Source organism: Medicago truncatula, chromosome 1 (assembly GCF_003473485.1).
Source record: "Medicago truncatula cultivar Jemalong A17 chromosome 1, MtrunA17r5.0-ANR, whole genome shotgun sequence".
Classification (NCBI taxonomy): domain Eukaryota; kingdom Viridiplantae; phylum Streptophyta; class Magnoliopsida; order Fabales; family Fabaceae; genus Medicago; species Medicago truncatula.
Window position 1 is genome coordinate 6,263,111 of NC_053042.1, and position 21,218 is coordinate 6,284,328.

A 21,218-nucleotide genomic window follows, 5' to 3' on the forward strand; every position below is an offset into this window, starting at 1 on the left:
GGGGTATGACACCATGCTTCCGCGGTTATTCAATCGGTTTAAGAGATTAAAAAGTTATAACTTAGGAAAGGGTTTTTGAGTCAAGAGATTGATCAAAATCACTTAGTTAATTTGTCGTAAAGCTAGGTTAATTTCTTTGAGAGAGAAGAGAGCCAAATTACTCACGGTGAGCAATAGAGGATTCAAAAGGCTTGATCATCTGTTTTAATCCAATTATCAAACCATTTTATTTACTTTGTTTACGTTTTATAAAACCAAATCGAACTACCTAGGGCAACCCTGTCAAATTTACTACATCCTTTATTTTAACGAACTTGTTAAGTAGAAATTAACAACGGTTCTCGTGGATACGAACTTTATTACTACTTCGATAATTTTAGTACACTTGCTAAATATTTATCAATAGACACAAATTCAAGGAGCAACAAGTTTATTCACTCCATAGAAATACTTCTTTCCTCTAACAAACCGTCCCATAATTTAGAAATAGAGCACACATATTTTGATGAATTATTGTATGAAACTCGTCAAATTTTTCACATAAATTTTATTGATACACTGAATAGACTTAAGATTTTAATTGAGGAGGAAGTTGTCCAAGAAGGAAAGATGAGATCATGGTTAGTGCTCGGTATGGTTGGTCAGTTGGAACCATGTGTCCAGCTCCTCTTACAGTGACTAGTGTGAGCCCTTTGTAACCAATCACATACCCTCCAACCTGCATATTAATTGTATGCATAATGTAGTAAGATTTTCTATATGTGGCTATAGTGTATGTTTAATATCGCGGTGGATGTAGGAATCGTAGTAAGTGATTCTGACAAATTCACAATGAAACCAAACATTCACATAGTAATAGTCGTTTACCTCTTTTCCAGTGTACCATGGACGCCATGCTGTATGCACAGGCAGTTTTAAGGAATTTATTGAATACTTTGTTGAGGTTATGGGAACACGCCCATCTAAATCACCACTGCATTATTAAATTAAATAACAAAACAAGTAAATAATTTTATACTTATACATAAAGCATTGATAATATTGTCAACAGACCAATTTATAAAGTTTATCATACCTGTATATCCATATGCTTATACCACTTGATATTAACTGATTTATAGTTGGTAGAATACTAGTTGGACTATCTGTCCAACCCACACCACTGAAAAAGAGCATTAGACATTGATTCATAGAAATACTATAGCATTTACAATTAATGCATTTTGAAATTGTGGGAAAATAAAACACAATTACAACTTATTTTAGTGTGTACCTGCAATGAGACCATTTTATGGGTTTAACATGAAGAGCCTTTTGAACTTCTGGGAGATTTAAATAGGCAGCGGTATAATCTTCAGCACAAGGGTCGATATTACTGACCTGCAAATTTCATTTAAGAAGATTTTGTAATTAACTTTATCGATTAATTTTACTAAACACTTTAAATATTTTAATCAGATAGTCTATCCGTTATTTGCTATAGATTCATCTACCATCGGCTAACAAAATGAGCTATTTTTTATCAAACAGAATGTAAGCAGACTAATCTACTCGAGCTAGTTCCGATTTTGCATACCATATATACAAAAAAGAATGTAACTTACAAAGTAACTAGCTCCATTTTTTGTTGCAGATGAATTACAAACTGGGGCATATATGTTGTAAACGTCAATATCTACAAGCTCATCATCCGCTTTAAATTCATATAAGAAGCATTCCCTTAAATTTGTTACATTCCTAAAGTCACCACAATTTTTTTCAATTCCTGCATGAGTTTCGTCAGAGATTAGAGCATGCGTCCAGTAGTAGTCATACATTCCCTTTGTAGACAATTTGTCATCTATCAAACCGTTCCCAACCTGCACCAAGAATAAGTATTTAAGGATAAAACAAAGCAATTCAATGTGTATTTGGATTAATTTTGTGAAATTTGATTAATGTAAAGTTGGTTATGTGGATTGATCTATGTATAGAAATGTTTACCCTAAAAGCAAGTTGATTTAGTATAAAGGTTTTTTTTTGTTTTCCTATCACTTTTAGGCTTATTGTTTTGGTTAAGTAGTCTGGTTCTTATAATGTCTTTATCAATTAAGATATGTTTAGGGAGATTTTTAAGCTACATATGATCATACTTATTTTTCTCTTTTAAGTTATTTAAAAATTAAAGTTAAAATTTTTTTTGAAGGAAAAAATTAAAGTTAAAATTAAATGTTTTAAAAATAGAGTCTTGCTAACAAGTGTTTCGGTTTCGGGGCATTTCTCCTAGTCCTAAAGCACTTGTTAAAGAATTAAATATAATAGGATTTCATTTAAAATTGTGTGGTCAATTCCTCAAAAACATAAAGTGTCATTTTTAATAGTATACTTGTTTTTTTTTTTTTTTTGGCTTTCTTAACAAGTTCCTCATAAACTCTTTTTAGCATTTTCCTTAAAAATAAAGTCAAAGTTTGATATTATTTTCGTTTATTAGTTTTTTTCCTAATAAAATGGTAGAATCGGTCTATAAAAAGCACATGGAAGATTAAATGATAGAATATGAGTTAAATGATATTACCTCCATTTTTTATTATAAAAGATCATTCATTTGTTAAATTCATTAAATAAATAATGTATCTCGTTAGTTTAATAAATCAGTTATTCAATAAACCAAAAAATGAATTGTCTTTTATAACAAGAACAAATAGATAAAACTATCAAAATTCTCCTACTTAATAGAGAGAGAGAGAGCAATCAATTTTGATGGTTTTTGTTATGAAACTTAACACACTTACTAAGTATATGAACCTCGTTAAAATTTTCAACCAAATAAATAAACTTTGTTTGACTTTTTTCTTTAATTTGAGACCGAAGTAGTAGTCAACATTTAAAAATAAAATTTTAAATTAAATTTATATTGAGCACTAAAAATTCTTACCGCGATCCCTTTCAAATTTATCACATTGTGATTTTTCCTTTTCTTATTTTTTGATAGAATAAGATGAGCTAGCTGAGGAACATAATGGCCAGCATAACTTTCACCAGCTATGAAGAAATCTCGAGTCTTATACTGTGGAAATCTCTCAAGCCAATTTAGAAGAAAAATGTAAGAATCTATGGCTGTGCGATTGTCACCAACGTTAGAGTAATCTAAAGAATTGTTTGAATAGGAAAATCCAACTCCTGCTGGAGACTCTAAAAAGATAACATTTGCCACTGCCAAATTATAGAAATAACAACTCATCAATTTTGAACCATCATAATTATGAAAAGAGCAATGCTATATTTCTAGAAAAACAACATAGAACAACTTTTGATTAATTAAGGTTTTAATTACTTAAAAAAAAAGTTAGTTTGTAGTTCGTTGAACTATTTGAGAATTTTTAAAAGATTTTCGAAAAAATTGTAATTGGATCATTGAACTATAGGCAATTTGAAATTTTAATATTTCTTAATAGAAAAACTATTGAAAAATTATCAAATAGTTTAGAGAGCTACAAAAATAATTAACCATTAATTAATTCAATAAGACATTTTTACATCAACTATCATTAAGCTAATGCATGCTTATTGCTTACCAACGTTCCATGCATCTTTATTAAGGGAAAGTGTGGTTCCATCACTGTTGACTCTAAAAGGTCCTAATTCTTGCATGGCTCCATATCCCAATGAAGAGCATCCAGGTCCTATATAATATATCATCAATTTAGTCACCTTTTAATTAGTTAGAGCACCTCCAATCGTGAGCTTTTTTTGGTTACTTTGTGGGTCCCATTGTGATACGTCATCTCGAAGCAAATGACTCATTTTTAACTTCAATGGTGAACCTTACAAAACCTCATATTGAGTCCCACAAATTACTTTACCTCAAATATTAATATTATTGCACCTTAAAATATTTAATTTCAGTATTTTAAATTAATATCAATCTGAAGAATAAAAAACTTGCCGTATATATTGTGTAAAAAAAAAAAAAGATAACCATTCAGATTTATAAAACAATGGTAACATAATTTGATATATACTAAGTCAAAAATTTGATATTGACTACAACTAACAACATTAAACAAAATACATCGCAAAAAAAACGTAAAATAAAGTAAGGCAAATATTGTTTTTTAATCAAAGTAAAGTAACAATGAAGTTTGGTTAAGTTCTGAACGCACGGTACGGTACCTCCATGGTGACGTACTCCAATGAGATAAATATTGCAAAATAACTCACCTTTTAGAACTCCAAGCTGGCGGACCATTGCAAAATAACGCCGCTGGAGTTGCTCTTTAGTTCTTTGTAGTTTGTACATATATCCGTTATTGTAGCAATCATTCTCAATCATATTAATTGTTCCAAATTTAATACAACAAATAAACTCTGAATAATATATTGCCCCATCACTTCCTGTGGGTCTATACTCCAGTTATTTTCAGTGGGTACTAGGTAAAAGCTCAATATTAATATTATAGGAAGGACGAATTTTCCCTAAAATTAATGATTAATGAAAATAATATTAATATTGGTTCAATGCACACTATTTACTTTTACTTTTTTTTTTTTAGCAAAATTAAAAAGATATATAAAAATGAGAAGAAAGTGAAAAACGGTCGTTCATGACATCCTCGGGCCTTATCTCCAGTCTTCCTTCATGATTGATGGTAGTGGTACGGTGGCCTTATCCAACGGCTAAGGGGTTGGAGGTCACATCGTACCCAATTTTCAAACGTATTTTGTTAATTAGATCATACATAATACATGTCTATGCATAATTCAACATTAAATTCTAAAGTTTTTGGATTATATAATATGAAAAATTATGGATTACACTTAATATCTATTTTAAACCTTGATAGAGATAGAAATAGAGAAAGTGATGTGATATGAAGAGAAAGATAGAGAGATAATAAAGAGTTGAATGATCGTACGTAAAGTAATGATGTTCAAATATAAGCGTTGATATAATATACTCACATGATATATCATATATCTACATTCATGCAATATATAGTTTTTCAATAGTGTCTTGAATTTCTCCCATGCATGTACTATTTGTTTATTTGATAATTAAGACATATATACCCTATCAATAGCATATAAAAATAAAATGAATAAAGATATTGATTACCTCCATTTAGCCATAGAACGAGAGGCTTTGTGGAAGAATTTGAAGGAGATTCAACAAAGTAGTAGAAAAGTTTTCTCCTAGCTTTGGCATCCACAGTTATATAGCCAGCATATTGATCAAAATTCACCCCTTTTGGTTGTCCAGGCAAACTCTTCACCTTATAAGCTTTCCTCGACCTTAAATGTTGTTCAACGTTAACATGTACCTTTGAAACATGTTCATTAACAATTGTACTTGAATAAGCTTCTACATGTGAAGGCTTTTGTTGATACCTTCTTGATTTGATAAACTTGTAGAGGTATTCACTTTGTTGATTGGCTTTGCATGAGATTGCAAAAACTAAAAAAATCAAAGACCACAATAGTACTTTTTGTGACAACATTAAGATGATTTTTATGTTGTAGAATGTAGCGAGTGAGTGTCTTTTCTATGTTTCAAAGCTCTCCAATTTTGAGTTATATATAGCACTAATGGATTTCTCATTTAATTAAAATGTAAATTGGAAAAGTCAACTTCCTATATTTTCCTAATTAGGATAGGATATATAACTAATTAATTGCATAGATTATTTCTACGTAAGTATGAATGTAGACAGGATGTTAATTGTTATGCGGCCTATACAATAAAGGTAGTAAATAAAAGGTCATTATTTTTCTAACTAGATGAAGAGAAAAAAATATTACTTTACTGTCAAACGTCTCAAATTAAATGTGGTATTTGGATAATCCACGGTTGATTTGATTTTAATAGTAAACTAGTATATTTACTAAAACTTTTTTTTTGTGAAATTTACTAAAAAAAATTATTACTTGTAATTAGTAGAATAGTTAAATAAGGTGAAATTCAATTAATGAAGATGTATTAGTGGAAAAAATAATAACCCGATGATGATGACATTCAACACTTGGTAAATGCTTTACTAAAAAAAACACTTGGTAATGCTCAAAGAGAAAGCCGACTACAAAACTATGGTAGACCGGATGACTATCTTGAGTTCAATCTTGTTCCAAGGCCGCTCCAAGGGCTGCCACTAAAGCAAGGCTTTAGGCCTCCAAAATTTTTAGGCTCCTGAATTTTTTTTTCTTTAGATTTCTATAAATATGATGTTATTTGTTGGAAATATATCAAGACTTGTTGTGTGTAACTAGGGATGGGAATATGTCAGGCCGATCTACAGGGGCCTAGGGCTAAGCTTACGACAGGTCAGGTCATGTCAGACTTTTTTCTCAAGTAGAGAAGGCTTAGGCTTTTTTTAAAAACTATTTAGCTAAAAAGGTCAGGCCGCATGCCATAAAAAAACCTCTTAAATCTATCAGACTTTGTTATTAATATTATTATATTAAATTTTGCACTTTGAATTAAATTATAAATTTGTTAACCTTTTCTGTAATTTAAGATTATTAATATACATTAATTTTTCGCATATTTAATGTAATATTATAAATTAGAATCGAGATATAATATATAATATAGAGTAGATTCATCCATATAGATTCTATCCCGAACCCTTCTTGAAAAGTAATTAGCCAATACAATATGATGCCGAGCGGAAAACATGTGTGGTCAATGGATGTTATTTATGGAAGATATTAAGTGATTAGGCAGGCATTGATGATGTTGTTGTGAGCTATTTTTTTATTGACAAAATAAAAGATATTTATTCATTCAAATTGATAGAGTATATCGATATAATGTAAATTCGTTAAAAACAAAAATGATGAATATGTGAACAGGCTCACAACATCCATGTTAATAGCATAAAACGGCAAAGTACAATTGCCTACCCATATGACTATATTTAAATCTCCGGAATAACCATGTCTCCGGATCTACAACGTGGATGACGCCAAAGTCATTGATTGGATCTGCACTTGATCGAAGCTGATCTGACAACATGAATCGATCAAATACCTGAGAGAAACAAGAAAAACAAACAATGTCGCACAAAGACGACGAAATCCCAAAATAAAAAACAAGATAGATGTGAAAATCACTTATTTCAATAAAAGGGAAAAGGAAAAACGAGTTAGAGGTGTGATTTTGGGTCAAAAATTGACCATAAATCACCCCTCTTTGATGGACGAAGGAGAAGAAACTAGGGTTATGTTGTTGTGAGGTATTCTCTCACAACAAATAGCAATTTTCTATAATATTTATTAAATTCTCTAAAAATTCATGTTAAATATAAAAAATGAGTTTATTCTTATTGATCTATTAGTTCGTAAGTCGATTGAAACTTAGATCACATTACATTTTTAAAAATGTTCATATGAAATAAGTTTTTAAACAGGTTAACAGACCATATCAAGCTTTCAAAAGGTCAGACTCAGACCTAAAATATAAACTTGTGACAGACCGCGGTCCAAGCTTAGGCTTACAAAGCCTAGCTCGACCTAGTCTATTCTCACCCCTATGTGCAACCAAAATATGCAAAAAAAAGTAAAAAGGTCATTTATATTTGAGTTAGAATTCAATATTATCACTGTGAACTTAGCTCAATTGGTAGGGATATTGCATATTATATACAGGGGTCAGGGTTTGAATCCCGGATACCCCACTTCTTCACAATTAAATTGTGTGAGTTCTAGCCACTAGACTACTTGACAAAAAAAAAAACAGAATTCAATATTAATTTGTTATTTCAACGTTTCACAATCTGTTAGTAATGTCTATTTTACTATATCATTAATTAAACTAAAGTTTTGTCTTAAAAAGTTCTTCCATTAGTGGGGTTAATGTAACAAAGGAGTTGTTTATGCTTATTATGCAGAGTTCGCAATTGTGATTGCTTATCTTGTTTTTTTGATCGAGCCTTTGAGATCAATAAAATTTGGCAGCATAAAAAAAAAGTAATCAATGAGTGTCTATGCAGGTTTTCATACCTTTAATTAAGAGTTGAATTGTTGAAGATGATGAAATTCTGATGTGTTTATGGGTTTAATTTTTGTTTCTTTCTAGTTTGATGATATTTTATTGGGATCATGTTTTATGAAATTTTTAAAAAAGATAGATATTCAACCAATTTGGATCTCGTATACATGGCATACAGGTCATCGTATTCCAATACACATCAATCCTAATGACTAAACTTGACAGAAGAACTTATTTGATGGACGCCAACCCCAATTGAGGACCAAGTTGATTGATAAATAGAGCACACATATTTTGATGAATTATTGTAAATTGTTCACATACATTTTATTGATACACTGAATAGACTAATTAAGATTTTAATTGAGGAGGAAGTTGTCCAAGAAGGAAAGATGAGATCACGGTTAGTGCTCGGTATGGTTGGTCAGTTGGAACCATGTGCCCAGCTCCTCTTACAGTGATTAGTGTGAGCCCTTTGTAACCAATCACATACCCTCCAACCTGCATATATAATAATGTAGTAGGTTATCTATAAGTGGCTTAAAGTTCTTAATTAGTATATATTGTAATAGTGATATATATTAATGTTTCTTTACCTCTTTTCCAGTGTACCATGGACGCCATGCTGTACGTACATGTAGTTTTAAGGAATTTATTGAATACTTTGTTGAGATTATGGGAACACGTCCATCTATATCTCCACTGCATTATTATTAAATAATAACAAAAACAAGCATTGTTACACATAAAGAAAGTGATATTGATAATGTCTTTGATGTGATATTACATTATAAACTTTATTACCTGTACATCCAAATGCTTATACCACTTGATATTAATCCATTTATAGTTGGCAGAATACTTGCTGGACTATCTGTCCAACTCAGATCACTGAAAAAGACCATTAGACACATTAATTCAGGAAATACTATAACATAATTAGTAGTATAGTATAGTATAGTGTACCTGCAAGGAGACCATTTTGTGCGTTTAACATGAAGAGCCTTTTGAACTTCTGGGAGATTTAAATAGGTAGTGGTATAATCTTCAGCACAAGGGTCGACATTACTGACCTGCAAATTTCATTTAAGAAGAATTTTGTAATTAATTTCTTATATTCACTATTCAGTAAACTTTATTGTTTAATTTTATCCAACACTTTAAATTTAATCAGATAGTCTATCCGTTATTTGTTATAGGTTCATCAACCATCAGCTAACTTATCAGACAGAATCTAAGCAGACTACTCTACTCGAGCTGGTTCCGATTTCGCATACTATAAATACAAAATAGAATGCAACTTACAGAGTAACTAGCACCATATTTTGTTGCAGATGAATTACAAACTGGGGCATATATGTTGTAAACGTCAATATTTCCAAGCTCATCATCTGCTATATTTTCATATCCGACACATTCATTTGTTACATTGAACTTCCTAAAGTCACAATGTTTTTCAATTCCTTTATGTGTTTGGTCAGAGTTAAGAGCATGCATCCAGAAATAATCATACATTCCCTTTGTACAGAAATTGTCATCTATCCAACCGTTCCCAACCTGCACCAAGAATAAGTATGTAAGGATAAAACAAAGCAATTCAATGTGTATTTGGATTAATTTTGTGAAATGTGATTAATGTAAAGTTAGTTATGTAAATTGATCTATGTATAGAAATGTTTACCCTAAAAGCAAGTTAATTTATTATAAAGTTTTTTGTTTTTCTATCACTTTTAGGCTTCATTGTTTTGGTCAAGTAGTTTAGTAACTAGATAATTGATTAAATTAAATTTATATTGAATACTATATATTCTTACCGCAATCCCTTTCAAATTGATCATTTTGTGATTTTTCCTTTTCTTGTTATTTGATAGAATAAGGTGAGCTAGTTGAGGGACATAATGGCCAGCATAACTTTCACCAGTTATGAAGAAATCTCGAATCTTATACTGTGGAAATCTCTCAAGCCAGTTTAGAAGAAAAATGTAAGAATCTCTGGCTGTGTTTTTGTCACCAATATTAGTTTGATTTAACGGTTTTTTTGAATAAGAAAATCCAACTCCTACCGGAGACTCTAGGAAGATAACATTTGCCACTGCCAAATTATAGAAACAACAACTCATCAATTTTGAATCATCAATAAGACATTTTTCCATCAATAAGTAAATGCATGCTTACCAACGTTCCATGCATCTTTAATAAAGGAAAGTGTGGTTCCATCACTGTTGACTCTAAAAGGTCCTAATTCTTGCATGGCTCCATATCCAAATGAGGAGCATCCAGGTCCTATATATATCATCAAAAAAAAAAAAAAAAAAAAAAAAAGGAATTGAATAAGTATATGTAAAGTAGAGGTGTGCAAATATAAGAGTTTATATAATATACATGATTTACTACATTCATGCAATAGATGGTTACTTTTTTATATTGTCTTGAATTTCTCCCATGTACTATTTGTTTATTTGATAATTAATACATACCCTAGCATATAAAAATAAAAGAGTTAAATATATTTTTGGTCCCTATAAAAACATTTATATGTAATTTTAGTCCCTGCTAGCTAAAATAAAATTTATTTAATTATCCTTAAACTATTAAATTTTTGAACGATTTTTTAAAGAAAAATTTAGTACATTACAAAAGGTTTAGTAACTACTAAAATTTAGAATATTTTAACATAAAATGAGTTAAATATAAAAAAAATTAAACAACAAAAGTTCAAGATAAAAACAACAAAAATTCAGACGTAGAAATCAAATTTTGAGATAATTTTTTTTGCGGAGGATTGTTTAGTAATGTTCTTAACAAGTTTGCAAACAAATTGTCAAAAACCTAAGAGTTTAACCATAATTAAACAAATTTAAATTTAGTAGAGACTAAAATTGAGTGCATAATTTTTTTATAGGTACTAAAAATACTATTTAGAAAGTCTCAATTAACAAAAACATATTTAATCCAAAATAAAATGAATATAGATATTGATTACCTCCATTTAGCCATAGAACAAGAGGCTTCGTGGAAGAATTTGAAGGAGATTCAACAAAGTAGTAGAAAAGTTTTCTCCTAGCTTTGGCATCCACAGTTATATAGCCAGCATATTGATCAAAATTCACCCCTTTTGGTTGTCCAGGCAAACTCTTCACCTTATCAGATTTCCTCGACCTTAAGTGTTGTTCAACATTGACATGTACCTTTGAAACATGTTCATCAACAATAGTACTTGAATAAGATTCTACATGTGAAGGGTTTTGTTGAAACATTTTTGATCGAATAAACCTGTAGAGGTATTCACTTTGTTGGTTGGCTTTGCATGATATTGCAAAGTGGCACACTAGAAATATCAAAGACCACAATAGTACTTTTTGTGACAACATTAAGATAATTGTTGTAGACTGTAGTGAGTTGAGTGTCTTTTCTACGTTACAAAGCTCTCAAATGTTGAGTTATAAAGAACTAATGGATTTCTCATTTAATTAAAATGTATATTGGAAAAGTCAACTTCCTACATTTTCCTAATTAGGATAACTAATTAATTGCATAGGTTATGTCTACGTAAGTAGTATGAATGTAGACCGGCCGGATGCTTTCAGAAAGAAAAAAAAAAAAGAATGTAGACAGGATGTTAATTGTTATGTGGCCTCTACAATAAAGGTAGTAAATAAAATGTCAATATTATTTATAACTAGATGGAAAAAAAATTATTTGGTCAAAGTCTCAAATTAAATGTGGTATTTAAATTATGCTATGTTGATTTGATTTCAATAGTAAATTTAGTATATTTATTAAAACATTTTGTTTGACCAAAATAAAACGATATTCATTCATTCATACTAATATAATATATAAGATACAATAACATAATCAACATGCTATAAAGTAAAGGTGAGTCTGCAAAAAAAACTCGAAACATCCAAGTTAATAGCATACAACGGTAAAATACCTACAAATAATATGATAAAATCTAAATCACGAGGATATTCACTCATGCTTACAGATATGCAATGTTGACATCCAAATCATTGATTGAATTTGTGATTGACTGAAGTTGATCTTTCAATATATACCAAACGAACAACATAACAAGACGCAAAATCAAACAACGTCGCACAAGACAACGAATAATACAATGCCACGCGCCGACGACGAAATCAAGAAAAACACAAGAAAAAATTTGATATGTGTGGAAATCACGTAATTAGATCAAAAGTAGTGGAGAAAAAAATACATAAGTGTGATTCTAGGTCAAAAAATGAACTAAAATCATCTCTCCTTGATGAGTTAATGAAAAAGATAATTAAGAGAGAAGTTGGAATTTCCCTCACTAAAAAATTAGGGCCGACAAAAAGCATATACTAAAACATTTTTGTTAATTGTAGTTAATGAAATAGTTAAATAAGATGAAATTCAATTATTGAGTATATTTATTTTTTTTAACACAACAATTAATGAGTATATATTAGTGAATAAATAACCCGATGATATTGATGACATTCAACACATGCTAATGCTCAACGAGGAAGCCAACTACAAAACTACAGTAGAGTGGATGACTATCTTGAGTTCTACGAGGATTCAGTGATGGATATCTTGTTCAATGAAGACTCTTACAGTATCATATGGCTGAGCTAGACACCATTGGCCTCACCATTAGTTCTTGCTTTAACCGAGACAAGGTAACATAAGGTATGCTCTTTGGAAATCCAACCAAAGACATGATAAAACTTTTTTTTTAATCAGGTATCCTTCGCGCATGCAACTGTGGAGATTAATCTCTCGAGCCTTGTGAGACTCAAATGGATGGAAAATTCTATCCAAGAGTTTTAACATTGCTGCATACCCAAAATTGAATTCAAACGTACACATGATCTTGATTAAGCTAAAAGAGACAAATGACATCTCATCTAAGCGTTCTTGGGTTGGTAAAACATATAATACATTTGTTTATCAAAAGTTTTATTATGGTGGAGTAGTTCTCAATGTTACCCAACTTCTAAACTTGAAGGTAAGTGGGAAAAAAAAATGGAAGATCTCATCCCAGCCAGTATAAAGATAGCAAGTTTCTTAACGTCGCCATTGTTGGTCACCAATCACTATAGTTTTCTTGTACATACTCACTCACTTTAGTTAAGAGAGAAAACGAAGATTATATACACAGGGTGATCACTATTTATTCACATGCACACAAAGGGAAATAACTGCCAAATATCAGAAAATTTGAAACTTAAGAACTTAGTTACTTGCATAACACGCATGGTGATTTATTGACTAAGTTTGAATCAACTCTCAACAATATTTAGTTATTTTAATATTTTCATCATAACAAAAAAATGAAATGAGATAGAAAATAATATAAAGTTAAGACTTCTGTTTGATTCAACATAGGCTAGAGGAGCAATTTAATTAAACTCTATAAACTATATAATATGAATAGTAAAGATACCAACGACCATTTTAAAACTCTCTCGTATGTATGATACTTGAGTTCAGTCGCTTAAAGTTAGGAAGTAAAACTCTTACCATTTTTTTTAAACACAAACTCTTACTGTTGAACTAATAAACAAAACTCAAATGTTATTTTGCATAGCATCTAAAAAAACTTAGTTCATTGAGTGAAAGTATACTCTAAGATATGATAAAGATAAAAAATAAAAAAAAAATAAAAAAACACAACAATTATTTGGGGAGTGTTAATTTTGTGACAATGTTTTGGAATTTAGTCCTTGTTTGACTGGATATTAATAGTGTCATGTCAAATAGTGTGTGAGAAGATGTTCAATTATTTAGCATGTGTTTGGGAGTAAACCATCAAATTGATTTTTGTCTTTATAAGTCATTCTTAAACTAGTCTATGATTTTATTAATATTTTAAATTAGTCACTGTCTTTGTCAAAAATTTCTCAATTAGGTCCCTCATTATGTGACAAAAACATAAAGACGGTGACCTAATTGAGATACTTTTGACAAAGACTAGTTTAAAATATTAATAGAGTTAGAGACAGATTTGAGAATGGCTTACAAAGACATGAAGCAATTTAGTGGTTTTTTTGTGGTGGTCAGGATTTGAACCCGGACCTTACATATATTATGTATTGTCCCTACCAACCGAGTTAAGCTCACGAGGACAACAATTTGATGGTTGTTTGGTTATGGCACATTGAAAATTGAGTTTGATATAATTGATTTTGATTAAAAGTGTGTTGGATTTAAATTGATACATGTTTGGATAAATTTAAGTATAATTGATTCCTATCAATCCATATGATTGGATTAAAATTGTTTTTAAATATATAATTTCCAAAATGGATCTAATGATAGACCATAAAATGAAAAATGTTTCAACATTAAAAGCAATTTATAAGGACAATAACGGTAATAGAGAAAAAGATGTTATTGTGTCAGACAAATATATACTAGAATTGATTCTAGTTGCCCTAGAATCTCCAAATACGAGCTTGATTCTATAGCGCAAAAGCACTTCTTTTTTTTTTTGCACCCAAACACCGTTTTAAAAACAATATATCACGTTCAAAGTTGGCATACGTTGAAGGGATTTCAATGTGGATCCAAACATATTGGTCATTGATAAGTGCTTTGCTAGCTCTCTGAAATATTGGACTGAAGCAAATGAGGACCCCAGAAAAAGGGCTGGCAAAGTTCCAGGATAATAAAGCCATATACATGCTGACAAGTCAATGGCAAAAGTTGTATTTTCAGTGAATTGTCTCATTTAACACATGATATGCATTATGTACCACAACCATTTTTAACTGTTATTAACCCTTATTATTTCTCTCTGTTCCATTTAACAACATTGATACAGTGTTTATGTATATTAAATTTGGCAATGACAATACAAATTAAACTTGGTGTAGGTTGTTCACTCGCTATAGCAATTAGCAATTGTTGGAATGAAGTCTCACACATATATTGAGTAAAATGAGCAAAATCAAAATTTATGAATGCATAACTATTCCAATTGGTCAAGATCTTTTTAAACAAAATTGGAGTATCTCTAGTTAAAGTTAAGGTGAACCAGCCTATACTGTATTCTAATCCTATCCTAATCCTAATGATATAATGGTAAATTAGTCAGGTATACTAGTAATGAAGACATGATTAGACTTCCATGCATCTTTAATATGATTCTGGTTGTGAGAAGGTAACATAACATTCACACAAAGATTAATGCACACCAATTACGTTCAAGTGATTAATGAGTTTTACTTAAAAATAAATTGTTCGGAAGAACTCGAGTTCGTTTCTTGGATAAAATAACTTTTTATCAGACTTTATTTACTCACGCTTAGCGCTGCTTTACTGGAATCTTTTTCCCCTAAATCTAAATATCATGATGATGAACAAACCAAAAAATAAAAAACTTATTGCACATACGCCCCACCCCAAAGTAAAAGTAACAATAATACCCAACAAAAGGGACCAATTTCTAACTAATTAAGGTGCTGCTTTTCACCTTTTATCAGTGATCACATAAAAGTCATTATGTTTATTGTTTCCTATTCCTCGTGTTACAACCAAACAACCATCTAAAGTACTATGGCTCCAGAAAGCCATGGCCATAGGACATGTACATGCTTCATACTGTCAGCTTCTAAACATATAACTATAGTCTATAATCTATCTTTATAGTACAAACACTTGGACCTCAATCTCCAAACTCTTGAGCTTTTTTATCTAACTGGTTGCCAAATCTAAATCAAAATTTGATTTTTTGATATTATTCATCGTTGTCGCATTACCAGGGCAGAACCTTAGGGTGTGCAAATCGCTCAATAGAACTGGGTCTCTCCAAGGCATGGGCCTCAAAAAAAAAATTATAGCCCAACTAAGTGTTAGGTGGGTGTGTTTTTGGAAGGGTGGTTTGAGGTTCCTCATATATACGATAATGATTTTCACATTTTGATGTACCGCTTATATACGGCACATTGTATTTATCTTTTAAAAATTTAAATAGAACATTGTTCTTTAAAAAAAATAAATTTTTATTTTATTACGGGTCTCTTTTCATTTACAGAACCGAGTCTCCAGATTCGTAGAAACGGCTCTCCGGATTACCACCAAGTAAAATAGTTTCTCGGGGTTTTGCTTCTGAATACAACAAATTTATTTCATGAGATCTTTGTCTTTTCTGATTCAGAAATTAGAATTTTCGATCATTGTTAGTTGAAAAACTTTTTTCAAAAAAAATTGACAACGCAGCTACCTATATAATATTGTCGCTTGAACTAGGTGCAACAATGTATGATTACCACAGCGTACCATGTTGTAGACTTTGAGTACATTTTTGGACTAAGGCTATGTTTGGTTTTAGAGAAACTATAAGGAAAGAAAGAGGAAGGAGAGAAAGGTTGAAGAATATTCTCTTTTCCATTGTTTGGTTTGCCAACAATAAGGTAAGGAAAGAAAGTTTTATGCTGGAACCCACTCAAAATGTAGTCACCCCTAAATTGGATGGAAAGTGAGAGGAAGCTTTGCTTTTGGAATGAAATGACATAAATACCCAACCATAATATTATTTTAATATTTTTCTCTAATCACATTTTATTTTTGTTTGAGGGTAACTTTGTCATTTTCTTGTTTACATATCTTTCTTTCCTCTCACTTTCTCACCACTTTCACTCCTAACAAACAACTAAAACAATCATCTCACTTTCCAATCACTTTCTCTCCACTTTCATTTCTTTAACAATCTTTCCTCTTACTTTCTTTCCTTTTATATCCAAACATAGCATAAATGCTTAACGTTGTGGTAAACGTATACTAGTACGTTTTTGAGACATGTTGTTGACTTTTTTGTTTTCAACCACGAATGTTGTTGACTATTGAGGTCTTCTGATTTTTTGTTTTAAATAATTTAGTGACTAAAAATTTATCTCGTAAGATGAATAATTATGGTGTTTGAGCTTCGACCTCTACCTTTATATAAATTATACAATGTTCATGTCAACTGAGTTAAGTCTACATTGACTCTTGTGATTTTAATTATAAGTTGAGTGAAATTTCAGAAATATCCCATAAATATTAGAGAACGAATCAAAATTATTTAATGAACAATTATATAAAATTTCACTCAATAATAAAATGATCTTAAAAAATATAAAATAATCTATTATTATTTCCCCTTTTCATGTAAATTATGCTTATTGATAAAGTTGGCTTATTGCAAAGCTTTAGAGATACGTACATGAAAAAAGTTAAACAATACCAATATATGTTTTGATATGTTGCACTTGTGTACCATTAAAGTATCAATGTTATATATCATTGATCAATTAAGGTGTGTCATATATCAATGTTATTTTATAAGTATTTTATTTGATATATTATTTTCAAAGGGTAGCATCCTAATTGATCAATGGTATATGTCATAAGTATTACTTTTTCCACTATATGACCTTCTCCCGCATCCTGTAAATTTTTCAAAAATGTCTTGTGCAGTTCGGATTTCATAATCCAAATTCATGTTTCACTAATTCGGATTTTAAAATCTGGACAATTCTTATGCATAATCAGCCATCAGACTCTCTCACATTTTCAGCAGTTTTGAATTTTTCTTTTAAAAACAACAAAAAAACTAAGTAAAAAAAATACTAAAAACTTGTCAAATAAACTCATAAAATTTTTAAAATACCACCAAAAAAATTCTAAAAATCAAATAAAACTAATGCAAATTTTTTCGGATTTTTCTAAGAATATGAAAAATTTAAAAATGGATCTAAACGATGGAATTTTGGATTTTGAGGGGCGGTGTCCGTAAGAAGTCTCTTCTAAGGGAGTCATGATCCTTGAATTTTTCTGATTTTCTGGGAAAGTTTCAGAGCAATCCGATCAAGTAGCCCGAAAACCCGATTTTTGACTAAGAACATGTAACAATGACCTAAAACAGAAGAATGATAGTTAGGAATTATTGTCCCTAAAATGACTATCCATGTTACAAACATATTTAAAATTTGTGTTGGATTATATAATCCGAACTGTTTTTACCTTGAAAAAGGATGTTTATGGGGTGTTCGGATTATGTAATCCAAAAAAATCATGTAATGCGCTCTATTTTTTTGAAGTTTTCGGATTGAAAAATTCGAAAAAATCCGTAACTCATTTTTTCACCCTATAACAAAGGAAAACACGAGTTCGGATTATGAAATCCGCTTCAAAGGTATTTTTAGAAGAAAAAAAATAGGGCACGCAATAATTCTATAAGATGAGAAAAGTAATACTTATATATCATTGATGATACCTTAATAGTAACATAAGTGCTATCCATGTTTTAAAATGGATCTTCATAAAATCATGGTAAAATTTATTAGAACGTTAGAATTTATGTTTCGATGCAGATTCAAACATGATATAAAATGAATCATCATTGCTTTTGGACTGTTTTTTAAATATTTTAATTGAGAAATATTCTATTGTCTCCTATCATTTATTTATTAGTCACTGTGTATAGTATAAAATTTGATCGATTAATTTTGAAAATCATTCTGTCTCCTACCAAAAAAAATTAATTCATACAAATAAGAAACGAAACATAATGTACCAAAAAAAAAAAAAAAGAAACGAAACATAATCAATCCACAAGCAAAATTAGAAAATAAGGAAGAAAGACAAGAACCATCTTCAGTCACAGTACTCGACTACTATAAGTGCGTTACATTTTGGACCCATATTTAAAATAAAAAAAATACCTGAGTGTCATTGGTATTTGGACCCATAGATACTTAGGTGAGAGACCCAATAGATAAGAGAGATAAGAACAAAGACAATGATATCCAAGTGAAACTCTATTTTTTGAGTTATCATTATATTTGTATGAAGTTTTCCTCACCACTTAGCGGTGATTAATTTTAGTCGCAAGGAGTGTATTAATATTATGTTTAATTACATTTTTGATCCTATCATTTTGACCAACTCATAAAAATGGTTCTTGTTTTTTTAAATCGAACAAAATCGTCCTTAAATTATATATATTTTTTACAGTTTTAGTCTTATCTCTCTATTTCCAACTCCAGAAACGCACATAAATGACAGTTTTAGTCAAACCACCTATGCTCAACCATGAAAAATAATAAAAAAATTCTAGAAAAATTAATGAAAGAAAATCTATAAAATTTTAAAAAAAAATCTAAATTAAATTCCTGAAATATTTTAAATTCCTGAATTTTTCGATTTTTTTTTAAATAATAAGAAAATATATTTCAATTTTTTTTTTCAGAAATTTGATCTTTTTTAGAATTTTTCAGGAACTTAATTAAGATTTTTTTTTTTATAATTTTTTTGAAAATTTCGATACATATTAATTTTTTCATTATTATAAATTTTTCTAGAATTTTTTTATTTTTTAAGATTTTTTTATTTAAAAAAAAAATCAAAAATGTCACGTGTGCACAATAAAAAAATTAAAATAATTATACAGTCAGGGCGTCACATCATCAGAAAAAGGTAACTCAGCGTGCCACATCAGCAAAAATACACAGTCAGCTGGCTTAGGGGCTATTTTAATACAAAAAAAATTTACAATGACGAAATTTGACAAAAGAAAATTTACAGGGGGAAAACCAAAAGTGACCTATATTGCAGGAAGTAAAGACCTATTAACCTTATTATATATTGTCATATTTTGAGTTAGAAATGTGATCAGAAAAAAAACAAAAGAACACATATATTCCACGTTTATGAACTCAACTAATTGCTTATGGTATATCATGTTTATGAGTTCGTATATATAATTTTTTTTTTTTTATGTCTCTCGGTTCTAATTTTTTTTTTTGTCAGGTAATCTAGTGGCTAGAATTTATATTATAAGGTAAATAAGTGGGGTGTTCGGGATTTGAACTCCAACCCCTACATATAACAATGCATTATCTACCAACTGAGCTGTGCTCACGGGACTCTCAGTTCTAATTTTAATTGTCTATTTTAATTCCTTATGATATACTACCCTATTTCTCAATTCATATGTCTGCATGAGTTATCAAAGAAAATATTTTGTCTGAACATACTTAGTCCCACAGAGGCAAGATTGTGTACAGTAGAGAGCGAGACTGCCTATAAAAGAAACGGTATTTGACATATGGGAGAATAGATCAATAGTATTATGACTATTCATAGTGCTGCATTTATTTTTCATTTATTTTTTAGATTGGTTGAAATTGTTTGAGTTGCTTTTGTGCTCATTGGACGTTTTTGCCATTTATTTTATTTTATTTGAGCTATTGAGTTGAATTGAGTTGTTCACAAGTATGAATCGAATCGAGTTTGTACTTGTAAAAAAATTCATCACGAATTTAAGTCAAGTTTTAAACTGATCTAATTTTTAATGAGTCGAGCTAAACTGAACTAAGTTTTAAACTGTTTATGTCAATGACAATTGATAATCAATTGATATTTTATGAGAATAGATTCATTCGTATATAATTACATATGAGAGAGTAAAATGTGATCTTTCACCATTTAAACTCACTTTATTTAAAAAATAATGTGTTTCTCTCTTATTGAATGATGAGAGATTATATTTTCCCCTCATATATAAATCACACATGAGAAGATTCATTCTTGATGTTTTACCCGATGATAATCTTTATCAATACTATTGATATGCTTTACCATATCAATTTTTATTTGTATAATTATTAACATCATTTTTACCTTCCTTAAAAAAAAACATCATTTTTACCTTTTCTTTAATCATGCTTCTCTTTCTTTCCCTTTTTCTTTCACTTCTCCTTTTACCTTTTATTTGGCTTTTCCCCGTATCTCTTTCTCAATCTTTTCATATCCGAATAAAAACAAAAAAGCGATTTGTTCACTATGGGTTAAAAGTTGAGTTGTTAATTATTAGACAAATATCTCTTTGTTGTTGCAACAATGAATTCGTTCTAAAAAAACAAACAGATAACTGTTTACACAAACACATAAATAACTTGCTAGCCGAGATTGGCAACCAGATGATTTAAGGCCAGACAAATTGTCCTCATCCAATTTTAGGTTAAGCGAGTGTAAAAACAACCAAAGATGGATCGAGACTTTAGTGTATAATTAGCTAAAAATACACGGTCAACACTTGCAGTTGCTATCGGCAAGAGCAAAGTCAACTTCAAAAGTTTATAAACCATAGCAAATGTGTTGCACTTATTTGTTTCCACAAGTTTTGCACAAAGATCTGAAAGCCCTTACAACTTAACAACTTTTGGGTCAGATCGAACATTTTTAACATAATTCTTAAGTTGAGTGTGTAACG

The 21,218-nt window shown here is 30.0% G+C and overlaps 1 protein-coding gene across 1 annotated transcript; it reads right to left on the bottom strand.

Moving 5' to 3' along the window:
* Nucleotides 1-568: 568 nt before the first annotated feature.
* LOC11416378 (uncharacterized) lies at nucleotides 569-11,365 on the bottom strand. The gene is made up of 16 exons (XM_003589195.4): nucleotides 10,950-11,365; nucleotides 10,142-10,249; nucleotides 9,781-10,058; nucleotides 9,272-9,523; nucleotides 8,933-9,039; nucleotides 8,771-8,857; nucleotides 8,563-8,668; nucleotides 8,329-8,467; nucleotides 5,096-5,434; nucleotides 3,555-3,662; nucleotides 2,915-3,192; nucleotides 1,605-1,859; nucleotides 1,274-1,380; nucleotides 1,076-1,162; nucleotides 868-973; nucleotides 569-718 (listed from the first exon to the last, which is right to left on the bottom strand). The coding sequence occupies exons 1-16, from the start codon at nucleotides 11,335-11,337 to the stop codon at nucleotides 569-571; spliced, it is 2,895 nt and encodes a 964-aa protein (XP_003589243.4). The 5' UTR covers nucleotides 11,338-11,365.
* Between the last annotated feature and the right edge of the window lie 9,853 nt (nucleotides 11,366-21,218).